Raw genomic sequence first — 14,761 nt, forward strand, 5'->3', positions numbered from 1 at the left:
GTTGCCATTAACTGAAAGGACAGTCTCTCTGTAGGAGGCGCGGGGGGGAAGATCAGCAAACTTATGGACGTGTTAAGTTTGAGGTGCACGTCAGACACTTGGATGGACACGTCAGGCAGTCAGATAAATGGGTCGGAAATTCCAGGGAGGTGTCTGGGATGGAGATAAATATTTGGAAGTCCTGGTCATATGGATGATATTTAAAGCCAAGAAACTAGGCGAGATCACATAGAAAGTAAATTTGGATAGAAGAGAGTTACAAAGAATGCAGTCAAGAGATTATGAAGTTTGGGACCAAGACAAGCACCATGAATGATAGCAGTTGTGAAAAAGCAGTTACATGTTAATAATGATTGTAAGTTACATTCTAATTGTTTAAGGAGTCAAGGTATTTCCCTGTGAAGTGTAAGACAGTCAGACAGAGTGTGGATTGAGTTTCACTGGCTAATATACTGAAGAAGTTCCTGATGCTGAAATGGAATGTTTTGAATGCCATAAAGAAGTCAAAGGACACTAATAAAAATAACAAAAAGCACTCTTCTCAGAAGGAGAAACAACTTTGGAGAACATTGTTTCAGTCTTTGATTTAAGAAGACCTTTTCTAGAAAGTCAGTCATGCTGTAGTTCTCCAACAGCTGAATATTTTGTTCCTTCTCCTGTTTTTTGGTGAGAGCACAGTTAAAATAGTTCAAACCTTTTTTTTTTTTAAATTACCAGGTCAGAACTATTATTATACTTTAGCTAATTGGGAAAACAGAAAAAGCATCAGTGTAATGTAACCATTCTAGCCTTTTACTATGGTTTCTTTGAGTCTTTTTTTTTTTTTTTTAAAGATTTTATTTACCCAATAGAGAAAGAGAGATCACAGGTAGGCAGAGAGAGGGGGGGAAGCAGGCTCCCCGCCTAGCAGAGAGCCCGCCATGGGGATCATGACCGGAGCCGAAGGCAGAGGCCCAACCCCCTGAGCCACCCAGGCGCCCCTTTCTTTGAGTCTTTTCCCACATGCCTGCTGTTCCACATGGAAACAGATGTGGCAGCAAGGTGATGGTGGTGACATACAAGAAGCCTGTTCAGCTTTCCGAACAGGTCCAGCTGGCATTTCTCCGAGCCATTGCCCTTTCTGCTTCCCCTGCCCCTTTTCTTGGTCTGGCTCTCTTCCAGTTCTTCCAAATTCAGTTCAGTGGTCACCTTTCAGGAACTGTTCCCCAGCTAGCATTTTCCTCCTCTTCCCAGTCTGTGCCACCGTACTACCCTGCACTGTAGCACTCACCATAATAGTTCATGTCCCTACTAAGTGAAAGACAGAGGCTGGGTTGGGTATTTATTTCCTAAGTACCTTGCATGGGACCTGCAGGTAGGTATTCGATAAATGCATGAGGACGAGGAATGAGTAACATCACCTTCTTTGCCGGCTCACAGCACGTCTGCTGCTGAACTGGAATTCATGAAGAGAGTTTTGTTTAAACTGTGCCATTAGCTAGCAGTGTAATATATTTCATAATATATATGAGAAGATCCCCCTTCAGAAATATTCATATAGATTTTTGCTTAAAGGGTTCAATTTGTCCCTAAAAACTGATACCCAGAACCCTTCAGTTTCTTACCAGAAAGATACCTGAGATATTTACTATATATAGCTTTTTTTTTTTTTTGAAGTATTGACTGTGTCCCTTCAAATTAGTAAGCAGAATGTAGTGATTGGAACATATCGAAGGTAACATGAAAAAATGCAGAAGCTTGATGGGATAAAATTGCTGGCAGTTGAGGCAAGAATTTTTTAATTTTAATTAGTAGATTGTTTTGGAAATGGGAGAGTTGTTTTTTGTTTTTTGTTTTTTTTTTTTAATCTGGCATAACTGAGATATATAATCTGAGTCTGGGTGAAAAGAATAAAGTACTGTATTAGTTCTTTGATACCAAAAATACTTCCCTGGTGACACGGCTCAGGATTCTTCTCTTCCCTGCCACCTAGAATGCAAATAATATTTTCTGGTCAATTTTCACAAAAATAGGGGGAGGGGCCCCTAGGCGCTTGGTGGCTCAGTCGGTTAAGTGTCTGCCCTCAGTTCTGCTCATGATCTCAGGGTGCTGGGATTGAGTCCCACCTAGGGCTTTCTGCTCAGCAGGGAGCTTGCTTCTCCCTCTTGTGCTCTCTCTCTGTCTCTGTCAAATAAATAAATAAAATCTTTAAAAAATTATAATAATAACCGTCAGTTCTCCTGAACCTTAAAAAAAAAGTAGGGGGAAATATGTACATGTGATTTTTATTTCATGGTACCGAGAAAAGGTTTTCCTTTGCTATACAGAATTCTGGATAACATTCCTCCACAGATAGGGTTCTACCTTCATTTTCTAAGTCACATACGTGACCAGTAAATCCTGAATTCACTTATGGAACCGTGAGTATTGACAAATTTTGAGCTAAGCTATACAGCCTATCAAATGTGCTCCTACAGTGTATTTATTTAAATCTTGATTTCTCTCCTCAGCTCTACTTTGCGAAGTGTTTCTACTGGATCTTCAAGACCTTCCAAAATATGTTTGGTGTGTGGGGATGAGGCTTCAGGATGTCATTATGGGGTGGTAACCTGTGGCAGCTGCAAAGTGTTCTTCAAAAGAGCAGTGGAAGGTAAATGTTCATGTGGGTGTTCCTTTTACACATTTCCTTTCCTGGTGTGTCGTTTACTTTCATAGTTAAGTCTAAATCGTTATTGGGAAATAATGCAAAAACGTTTTTGAGGCAGTCTGTCCGTGATAAATAGTCGTAATATGTTACCTTAACACCAAAAGGAGATTTTCCAACGAGCACTATTTAATGGGCAGAATTTGACATGGAGAACTGCAATTAATCAAAAAGGAGTTTTTGTTTTTGTTTGTGTTTGTTTTTCAGTGAGCCTTAGAAATACAATTCTCCATAAATTTAACTTGCATGCTGTGCAGGAGCATTTTACTAGGCACACATAGAATGCATCATGTCTTTCCTGAGTTTCTGTATCAAATACATGTGTTTGTGGCAAATTAAAACATTAATAGCAAAATCATGTCTGTAATTTAAGTTGTGTTCCGTACAGAATAATTTCATTTAACAGCTGCTTCAGATTCCAGGTCCCTGCTAAAGCCCTACCTTTGTTCTAGCTGAAGGTTTTCCAAACCAGGAAGTTAAATGAAACATCCTCTAGGTGTATTTAGACTAGCCTTTGCTTCTGTCCAAGGAGTTGTACTTCCTCTTTTAGTTTGTTTTTGCCTCCCTCCATCCTCACGTATATGCAGTTAATTAACATCGGACTTAGTCCAGATGGTTTTATTCATGTTGACTACATGACTGGCTAAACTATAGAATTTTTGCTCGTAGGAGCAGCGTTATGGGCGTAATCGACACTGATTTCACCGAGGAGTTCAGCATTAAGACTTCTGTAGATTTATTTCTCAGGACAGTTTTCTGGGGGACATATCAGTGCTTCAGAGACCTAAGGGTGAAGGACTTGAATGTTTCTTTTTTGTTTTGCTGGTAACTGCAAGGAAATGTCTTCAAATTCAGATGCAAAAGCTGACCAAGTAGTTATTTCTGTGCTTCCAGAATTGATTTTGTGTTATTTAATTAATATTACATGATTTTACAGTATTTTTGCTATTAATTATTGAGCAGTCCCCAAACTCAGCGTTGAATTGGTGATAGTTCTGTATTTCTTTTGCAAAACATGGGCTCTTAGTTACAGGTGACAGAAAATTCAACACGAACTGGCTTAAGCACCAGTGGATGTACATTGACTCACATAATTCTAAAGCCCTAGTGTAGACTTGGCTTCCAACAAACTGTGGTCTTAAGCCAGGTTGTTAGAACTCAATCCCATTCCCTCTCCCCCTTAACTTTGCTCTGGCTCTCTTCTTGTCCAGTCCAGGTTCTCTCATGGTGATGAGACAGTCACCAGGCCCTCATGAAAAAGAGGTTCTCTGTTTGCAACTGTTCTTATAAAACCCCCCGGTTAAATCTCCTGAGATTGCACTTGGCTCCCGTGTTCCCCTCTTGAACCAATCCCAGTGCCTGGGAATCTGACAGTGCAGGGATCTGACAGGCTCCTTCTGGCTGGAGTCAGCCAACCTAAGCTACCTAGACCAACAGTGGGGAAGAGTATTTCCCGTAGGGAAAAATGGATCCTGTTACCAGGATCCCTGATCCCTGGAAAATAAATTTGTACGAAACTGTAGTCAATTTATTTTTGTCACACTTTCCTCCCCAGCAATCCCCTTTTCTCTTTCCTTAACTCTATGATCAGCCCAGTAGAAGATAAATAGGAAAAATTGCCTCTGATTCCTTCCTAATGCCACTTTGCACCTTCCAGTATAAGGACTCCTTTCTGCCCCCACTTCCCCGATCACTAATTACTGAACCGAAGTAAGGCGATATGTAAAAATAAAGCAGTGTGGAGAAGGGTGTTTAGAGAGGGACCCTATGTGTTGCCTTACATCTGGGTCATCAGGACCCAGGTTTCGGCTGGTTATAGAACCTGCACTTCTCTGCTTCTGAAGCAAAAGGTTTTCCCAAGTTCTTGCTTGGTTTTTGTTTTAAATAATTTCTATGGAAGTAACCGAGGAAAGAACTGTTTTTGTAACTAAGGTATAAATAGGAAAAACCTTGATATCTGTACATCTTCTTCTTTCATTGGAAAGCTAATCAATAATGGATAATGAAACTTAATAAGTGCCTTTTAAGATTTCTATTAATGTAGTCCCTATTTTGGGGGGAAATTACAATTTTAGAGCTCACCTACATGAAAAAAGGCTATAAATTTTGATTATAAACTTCATGAGAGTAAGGACTTGTTTTTATTTTGTACTTGTATTTCTTTACTGTTTTATTGTGTATGAGAGAGAGAATATATGAGAAATTAGATTATCTTTGTATCAGAACTTTTTGATTTAATAAATTATTTTTATAATATTTTATATAGTTTGAGGCACTAGTTATCAAATTATGGTATATAGATTTCTTTTTTATTCCCCTTTTATAGATGAAGATGATTAGAACCAGACCCAGTCTACCAATCTATTCAGAATCATAAGGCCAAAACTCAGACCCCATAGTAAAGTCTTAGGACCCCATACGAGACCCAACCTAACATCTCACAACTCTAAATCTCACAATCTATTTCTTTCATTTTCTATAATTCCCAAGTTCATGGACATTCTACCCTATGTGTCATTCGTTCATGCCTACCTGCTGATAATGAAGGGAGTGATACAAACATTGAGAAGACATAATCTGGCACCTTTGGTATGTGTGCCTGTGTGTGGGTAACTGTGGGCTTATCTTCATACACATATGCAAAAGTGTGTGCATTTTTAAATTTGGGTATTTACTAAGTTTATTTTCTGGCTTTCCCTGATAAAAGCTCCTCCTTAGAATACAAAAGCAGAGAATTCCAAGCTGCAGTGGATAGAGGGAGCTGGGATGAGGGGAGTCAGATACCTGAAAAGAGCAAACCACCACCAATTACCAAAAGAACAGGAAGTGACCACTAGAGTGGAGACTGGAGGAAGAATGTAGCAATCTGAGCTCTGAGCTTACTGGTTTATGGCTTTATGGCCCAGAGTACTCCACTCTAAAGGCTGGTATGATAGTGTAGTTGTAACTGTGTAGGGAGACTGAAAATCATTTTTTTAAAGTACAAATTATGTTCTTTGTGTTCTGGTTAATAGGATGTATATATGTGCTTATTTTTTTTTCCATCTTAAACATCTAGTATAAAAATCCTTAGAAGTTGAGTAATGTGTAGAATTGTTGAATCATTATATTGTATGCCTAATACTAAGAAAAAAAAAATCCTTAGAAGTTTCATCCAGAATACCTTATTTTCCAATAATGTCAGTTAAGAGCCATATTATTAGACCTTACAAGTGGAGGTTTATAATTTCGTTTTTAAGTTTGAATTGCTTTTTTGCCTTGAAGGTTTGTCAGGACCTTCCCATCTTGAAAAAGGATAAGCGTTTATATATTTATATTTCTTTTCTTTTTTTTTTTTTTAAAGATTTTATTTATTTATTTGACAGAGAGAGATCACAAGTAGGCAGAGAGGCAGGCAGAGAGAGTGAGAGAAAAGCAGGCTCCCTGCCGAGCAGAGAGCCCGATGCGGGACTCGATCCCAGGACACTGAGATCATGACCTGAGCCGAAGGCAGCGGCTTAAACCACTGAGCCACCCAGGCGCCCCTATATTTATATTTCTTAGGTAGGGTTCTCCATTGGGTAGAAACTGGACTGGACTGGTTTTAGGGTCAGAAGATTTAGTCTTAATTTCTGCCACTCAGTAGATGTGAGATTAAGGCAAGTTATTTAATTTGCCTGGGTCTCGGCTTCTTTATATCTAAATAGGAAAAGTAGTATTGTCCTACTTACTAAGAAAAATTAAATGAAAACAAAATGTTTTTGCCAATTTTATAATTCAAAGTACATCAAAATATTAGATCTTTATTTTAATATTCAATTCCCTAGGATCAAATGCTACAGTTCTCTGTTTAATATATTTGCAGAGAGATATGTTAACAATACAATAATGTGGCACTGTTAGGCTTTTGTTTTTTCTTCATTAGATCTTCATTTTTTGTATAATATGTTATTTTCTTCATAGAGCTGCCCTTGGAGGTTGTTAAGATCCTTCTAGACGAGCAGTTCTCAAAAGTTCTCAAAGGGCATGTGGGGAAAGTGGGAATAACAGAGGGTCTGCCAAAATTTTCTGGAGAGGCGGTCTCACATATTCCAATATAGCCTCAACTGTTGAGATTTACTCTCCTAATGACCCTTTTTCACTGATGGGGGTGGTCTCATGTTTGGAAGTTGCATAGTAAAGAAAATATTAAGAGCCATCAACTCGACTTTGAGCTCCTCTGTTAGATGTCTCTAGGGCAGGACAGAGCCTTTTCTAGAGAACCTCACAAGATTCTAGATATTTAGTAGCTACCAAATAAATGTTTGAAGATACACATGAATGTGAACATGTGGCATGAGAGTAGCTGGGGTTAAATGACCTCCCACCAAATTAGTAAATTAGCAGTGAAACCGGCCCAAGAGTTTATGCAGGCCTTTGGCCTTCTAATCTGCAGCTTCTGATTCTGGTCTGAGTTTTTACTATCTCTGTCTCTTTCCAACTGTAAATTGCCATTAGTTTCATCTCATGTGTATTTTATTTTGTGATTCTCTCAGTGAACAGAGCCAACTACATTCAGTACACTATTTTATAACCTAATTTCCTTTTGGATACTCAGTATACAAGCAGTGTCTGGTAGACAAAGCTACCACAAATCACTGAAGAGTTACAAGGTTGTAAAAAAAAAAAAAAAGAGAGAGAGAGGGAGAGTTCATTATTATGTAAAGTCAACTGGATTTATACTTTTGTAAGCAGACCTGTTAGGCTAAAGAGTCCATATTTTGATAAGGTCAGCCAAATCATGTGATATTGGTTTCCATACTCAGACATTTCCTCTGAAGAGACTTACAAATATATTTCCTGAAATGAAATTGCTTTAAGATCTGTAATTGTACATTAATCAAAGGATTCCTCAAATATGCAGAATTTTAAGGTAACCAAGCCTATGAACATGTACCGCAGTCCTTTCAGATATAGTTCACAGCATATAGGTTAAAAAATCTTTAAATTTATAGATTATTCTTTGGGGAAAACTGTTCTTAAGGAAATGTGATGGTTGGTTAATAGTTAATTTCTTTTGCTTTTCTGAAATTAATGATTAAACTGAACAGATCCAGAGGAAAACATGTCTCACTGTGCACTGTGTCATACCCATGTTTGCCCTATCAATGCTATATGAACAAGTGGGAGGTGTAGGGGTGTGGGGGATGGGCATAATACAATTGTGCCCCAAAATAGAGAGCTTGAATTTAGTGGACACAAACTAATTAGCATGGTATTATATAATAATTTAAATATGGCCATCCCCTTATTACTGGCACTATAAAATTAAGGAAATGATAATGCAAGGAAATAATGTATATTTATTAGATGTCTTCAGTTCATGATATGATATAGCCCTCAGTGTCCCCATGAACCATGTACAGGAGGCTAAAGAAAATTAAAGTCCATGTCACTCTTACAGAACTTCTGAGTCAGAATAGGAAACCAAGGATTGTTCTGGCTTACAGTTTTCTCATAAAATTCTTTAAAGATTTTTTTCTTTCCTTTACCACATATTAGGAACCAAGTAACCTGGTTCTTTTAAATTACTTATTTTAAGAGCTTAAATAAATACCTACCCAGTAGATCATATTTTTGGTTTTTATGAACACTCCTTTCCTCCTTAAATAAACATAAGGCTTTAGTTAGTGTTAATTGCAAATGTTTGCCTAGATTTTTTGTATCCTTTCAGTTAGTTGCTATGGGAACATGCAAAGCCATGGCATTTAGGCCAACTTGGAAGGTCAGGGAAGGCTTCTTAAAGAATTGACCCCAAACTAAATCTTGAAAGATTAGAATTGGCAATGGCAAGGAAGCATGAGGATAGGCTGTCTGCACAGCACCAAAAGCAATTTCCCATTAGCCACTTCAAAAATTTGAGATGTGAGGTAATAGAAGGTGAAAGTAAATGTGCAGTTTGGGTCCAGGTCTTGGATCATCAGGAGGGACCTGGACTTATGCTTGGGCCAAACAGAATCTCTGATGTTTTCTGCAACAGAATGGCAGGCTCAGTTTTGTATTTAATATCTGGCTTCAGGACGGTATGCCTATTTAAATAGGGACAGTTCCAGTGACTGTTTTTAATCATTTTGATAAGAGATGTCCAGGGAAAGAACTAGTCCATCAGTGTTAGACATTGAGAGGAGGGGTAGTTAATGACACTATCTGGGAAGGAACGTTGGCAGTTCTCTACTGGACGTAACGAAGCAAAGATCTAGGATGATTCCCCAGGCTCATTTGCTGATATTAGGAACACTGGAGAGGGAGTAGCTTTGGGGGCATGGGAGGAAAGGTTCATTAACTGGGCAAATATTTATTTAATACCTACCAAATGCCAGACACTATTCTAGGCATACCTAGGTACATCTGGAATGAAGATCAGGTGAACAAAGATCCCTACCCTGGTGGAGTGTACATTCTAGTGAGAGGTGATGGAGAGATCAGACAGACGTAAGAAAGGAGCCATTTATGTAGCATACGGGACAAGGGGGTGGTGGGGGCCAGCATTGTCAGGATAAAGAAGACTGGAATGAGGTTTGGTTTAGGACCGTGAGTTTGAAATGTCTAGAAGACATTCAGGTGTGCCTAACAGAATGTTGGTTATGAGATTTTTGAAGCATGGGGGGAATAAGGCAAGATTGAAAACAAAGATTTTTGGAATCATCATCCATGAAAATAGACACATTTGCCCAAGAAATGGGTACTTAGATAAAGAATGTACCATGATTAGAACCTTTGAGAACATAAATCTGGAACTATGTGTGTGTGTGTGTGTGTGTGTGTGTGTGTGTGTGTGTGTGTGTGTGTTATGCATGTGTGAATAATTTTTATCTCTTCTCCAAGTTGTACACAGAAAGTCCTAGTTAACTTGGTCTCTGGTTATTCCAAGTTTAGCTATTCTTAAGACAATACTGCATATGTGGAATTTTCAATCCCAGTTTTTGTTTTTATTCATCATTAAGCCTTAATTATTACTGAATCTTAGTCCAGGGCCCACAACAAAACATGCTATAAAGGAGACTTGATTTGCTGATCAGTGCAAAGACAATGCCAAACAAGTGCAATATTTGTTGATTGATTGTTGACTATTTATATATGGGATTCACCCTTGTTTCTGTCACTGTTTCTCTGAAGTAGAAACTATGTTGAAGTGATTTATTAGAAAATGATTTGAGGGGCACCTGGGTGGTTCAGTGGGTTAAAGCCTCTGCCTTCAGCTTGGGTCATGTTTCCAGGGTCCTGTGATCGAGCCCTGCATTGGGCTCTCTGCTCAATGGGGAGCCTGCTTCCCTTCCTCTCTCTTGTGCCTGCCTCTCTGCCTACTTGTGATCTTTGTCAAATAAGTAAATAAAATCTTTAAAAAGAAGAAATGATTTGAAGTAGGGACAGGTAAGCCAAGAGTAATTTGGCATTATCCAAGGAGAACTTCTTGTAGCTTAAAATTTTAAATTAAGGTGCACTTCACTTAGCAAATTTGTAAAGTATAAATTAGAAGCCCAGTAATTTTCAAATGCTTATATGTTTGTTTGCTACCCATCTCATTCCAGGAAAAAAAAAAATCCAAAGAAACTGACAACTTCACATAAGTTAAAATGAAATCTAAATTAATGGGAAAAAAAAAAAAAAAAACAGGACAAAGGGAAGGTGAGAGGAAGAAAGAGAAAAATAGAGCCAGGAATGGGGATGATATAGAGAATATATACCCTGAGACTTTTGCAGAGACTGGCCACTCACTCCTTTGGCTGTTGTCTTTCCAACAGTCAGCTCAAAGACCTATGATGTTCTTAAAAACTAGTGTAGAGGATTGCCTGTTGATAAGAAAATTTTCATGAGCATTGGTTTTCATGTGTCTGTTCCTTCTATGCGAATTGTAATCTGAAATTTTAAAAGTAACTCTTTTTGCTGTTTATGGAATATCTGAATTTATCTTAATGAGCAGTTCTTAAAAAAAAAAAAAAAAAAAACTTTGTTCTGTCAACCACCTGCTCCTACAATAACAGCTACCACTTATTGAGCAGTTTACTGCATGCCACACAGTGCCCAGTCCTCCGTGTTTCCTCTCACTCTTTCCTCATGACAGTCTTCCTACAGCTGTAAGGTTTGTGAGTTTTGAATCTTTAAATCTAAACTCTCTATGCAGTTGTTGTTATAAGGAAAACATCGATGATTTTTTTTTTATTAACACATAATGTATTATTTGCTTCAGGGGTACAGGTCTGTGAATGATCAGGTTTACACAATTCACAGCACTCACCATAGCACATACGCTCCCCAATGTCCATCACTCAACCACCCCATCCCTCCCATCCCACCCTCCAGCAACCCTCAGTTTGTTTCCTGAGACTAAGAGTCTCTTATGGTCTCCCTCCCGATCCCATCTTGTTTCTTTTCCCCTGCCGACCCTGATGACCCCCCACCCTGACTCAAATTCCTCATATCCTCTCATGATAGAGACATCATATGATAATTGCCCTTCTCTGACTTATTTTGCTTAGCATAATACCCTCTAGTTCCATCCATGTCAGTGCAAATGGCAAGATTCATTTTTTGATGGCTGCATAATATTCTGTTGTGTATATATTCACCACATCATCTTTATCCATTCATCTGTTGATGGACATCTAGGCTTTTTCCATAGTTTGGCTGTTGTGGACGTTGCTGCTATAAACATTCAGGTGCATCAGATCACTACATTTGTATCTCTAGGGTAAATACCCAGTAGTGTGATTGCTGGGTCATAGGGTAGCTCTGTTTTCAAACTTTTGAGGAAACTTCATACTGTTTTCCAGAGTGGCTGAAACACTGTTTTTTAATGGTCCTTTATGCTATGATCCTTCAACTCTTGAAATTAATAGTAATAATAGTAAATATTTGAGTACTTATTTTGTGCTCATCATGCTAAGAACCTTATTCTATATTCTCATTTTAATCCTCCTAATAATCCTATGAAATAGGAATGATTATTATCTGTCCACATATTAGAGATCAGTCATCAGAGGCATGTGAGAGGTGAGTAGTTGAAGATCCCTCAGACTGAAGAAAGTGGGATTTGAACTCAGGAAGCCCAAGCATTCTGACTCTGTGTGCTTAACACATAAGCTATACTGCCTTTCACAGAGTTACAAAGATCCCAACTATTTTTACCCACCAAAAAGTAGGGCAACATCTCTGGCTTCAGAACACTTATGAAGAGCACATTATAATTTAACAGTTATCTCGCTATACTCTAAATAATTAACTCCTAGCCATTTCAAGTTGAAATTCTAATTTGAATTTCTGTTGCCCTAATGGGAAAGAAATTGAGTAGTCTCTCTTTTTTTCTTAAGGCATGATCTCCATATTTTTAAAAAAAATTACCATTACCATCCTGAAGTACTCTTTAACATCTTGATATTAATCTAAAGCTTTATTTAAAATTTTTATCTTCCTGTGTTTCATTTCCTGTGTGTGATAAAAATTAGATGTAGCCTATCAGGTTCAGAGAACCATCGTGAGAATGGACCCCCTCATCCAAAGCTGAAAGCTGCTAACTCCTCAGCTCTTTGTTGTCTGCTTTATAACCGTGTGGCTTAGAAATGGACCCAGGAGCCATAGGACACAAAGCTTCTCTCACAGACCTTGCACTTATGGTGTAATTAGGATTGTACAATTTACATGATTTGATACTTTGTTACTGAAAATGAAAATTGCTAAATTGACCACAGTCAAATGCCAAAATAGGGTCCTGGAAAGATGGGGAGGATAAGGAGAGAATGGAGAAGGAATGGAAAGTTAGAGCCTGAACCTGAGCCCACTTGCTTGAGCAAGCCCTGTTCAGTGACAGCTGGGCCAGAGAAGGCCCATGCCCAGATGTGCAGGTTGGCAACTGAACAAAGACATGAGGGCCAGCTTATGTAAGGCCCTCATACTAGAATGAGAAATTGCAGCCCTTCTCTTAAATATGTCAGGTCTTTTTATAAAGTTCTTTACAGTGGAAAAAAATCACACAGTGGCTTAGGCAGTTTTGTCTCTTGGTGTGGAATGGTGAGTGGCTCCTGACAGGTGCCACCTAGAGGAGGAGATGACTACTGAGATGGGACTGTAGAGAGTACAAAGGACCTAATTTGGGATGGCATTGTTGCCACTCAGTGGAAGGCCTGACTTGAGCCATGAGAGGGAAGAATTGGAAGGACCCCATGGTAGTTTCATTTGGGAGAAGGAAGTCTCTGATAGAGACCGAGGAAGGAAGAACTCTAAGAATAGAGATGATGGAAAAGTGGAGTTTAGAACCGATTAGGCTGTGGCAGTCAGTTCTCCAAAAGGGAAAAAACAGTCCAGGTAAGTAGAAAAGGAAAAGTGGAGACAAAATTCTGAAAAAATTCACTTTCTACCTGGAAATAGTTTCTTGAAAATTTTAAAATAAACTGCGTCATTAAGTAGTCAGCATTTCGGCAGATGGGCTTAGTTTTAGGCAATAGCTGTCAGTGGTTCCTCTGGCTCTTTGTTGTGGTGTGTGGGAAGCTACACAGTGAAACTGAAAGCCTGGTGAAGGTGTCGGGCCTGCAGCACCAGTGGAACAGGCCTGCTGCCTGTAGTGATCATTGCGGGGGTTTGGGCTGATGTTACTTCTCCTATTAGAGGTATCAAATGATGATTTCACCAGCTTATGACCCCATAGGGAGCCACAACAGGAAGCTATTTATGGTTGAGAAGACAGAAAAATTCTGTACCAAATAAAAAGATGCCAGTGTTTCAAGCCCCTAAAATTTGCCCTGTAACATTTTGCTTTTTAAGGACAGACATGTCCAGTGTAGTGTAGTGTTTGGGTTTTTTTTTTCCCTTTTAACCTTACTTGTGGTATCTGCGTTCACTACTCATCCTGACTTTTTAGATAGGAAACAGAGAGGTTGATAATGATGTTTCTAGAGATAAGCAGATACATGCAGCACGTACACACTTCAGAGCTCTGCCCCGCCTCACTAGATCACCCGGTGATGGCTGTCCTGGGGCTAAGGAGAACGGAACACCTCACAGGTCAGGAAGACGTTTATTATCATAAAGCCCTCTGCACACCCACACACGCTCTCTCACACTCATACACCTCCCTCCGCATCATAGACAGAATCCGCACCTTGAGAAGGGCAGACTGACAGCAACGAGTGAAGCTCACAACTCTTACAAGCAATGTGGATTTTTTCCATTTTGCCCCAGGTTGGCCCTATTTGGAGCTCTTCAGTAAATGCTGGCCCTTGGAATTTGTTGGCCGTAAGGTCACATTTACAAAAGCATCACCTTTCTGTATGTGCTGGGATGCTAACTAACAGTTAACATTTATACCCCAGAGAGCAAAGAACAATCCCTAAGGAAGAGTGAGAAATATATTTTCTCCCCACAGGTAGAAGACCAAAGGCTCCATTAAATTGCTGGCATCTGACAGCCTAATACATGGTTACAAAAATGTTTTGTTTACTTTTCTAATGGTAAAACATGAAATAAAGTGAATGAAACAAACCAACAGATTAGAGGATCTAAATCTAGAAGGACATCATAATTGTCAAGAAGAACTGTGGAGAGTCACTTATAGCAAATTAGCTGAGGAGTAGACAGGGTGAGGTTTTTAGGAAGTTTAACATACATTTCAAATTATATATATCACCGTAGGATAGCTCAGACTCATTAAATTATATTCTTCGATTTCAGTGGATTCAAAATTACATAATTTGAAAACTACAAGGCAGATACTTCCTCCTCCCTCCTAATCCCTTCTTATATTTTATTTTCTTCTCCAGTTCAGCAGGAAGAACCAGGGCTTGAGTTTCCAAATCCATACCACCCTCTTGTAAGCCATACTGATCACTTACTAATTTTTTTAGTAAAAGGCTACTTAAATATTACCCGTCAGTTTGCACACTTTACTGTGGGAGTCCTCCAGTAAGAAGCTGTATAAGAAAACATTACCAAAATATGCTTTAAACTCCTTTTTAGGAGTGCCTGGGTGGTTAAGCGTCTGCCTTGGGCTCAAGTCATGATCCCAGGGTTCTGGGATGGAGTCCCGCATCGGGCTCCTTGCTCAGCGGGAAGCCTGCCACTCGCCCTGCC

At 39.1% G+C, this 14,761-nt stretch overlaps 1 protein-coding gene across 2 annotated transcripts in view; it reads left to right on the forward strand.

The window, feature by feature from the left end:
• NR3C2 (nuclear receptor subfamily 3 group C member 2) overlaps positions 1-14,761 on the forward strand; it is a 344,327-nt gene that overhangs the window by 166,285 nt on the left and 163,281 nt on the right. For both annotated transcript variants that reach the window (XM_045993274.1, XM_045993266.1), the window contains exon 3: positions 2,490-2,629. In XM_045993274.1, the coding sequence (XP_045849230.1) occupies positions 2,490-2,629 (140 nt within the window). The remainder of the gene's footprint in view (positions 1-2,489; positions 2,630-14,761) is intronic.

This window comes from Meles meles, chromosome 2, assembly GCF_922984935.1.
Source record: "Meles meles chromosome 2, mMelMel3.1 paternal haplotype, whole genome shotgun sequence".
In the NCBI taxonomy this organism is placed as follows: Eukaryota; Metazoa; Chordata; class Mammalia; order Carnivora; family Mustelidae; genus Meles; species Meles meles.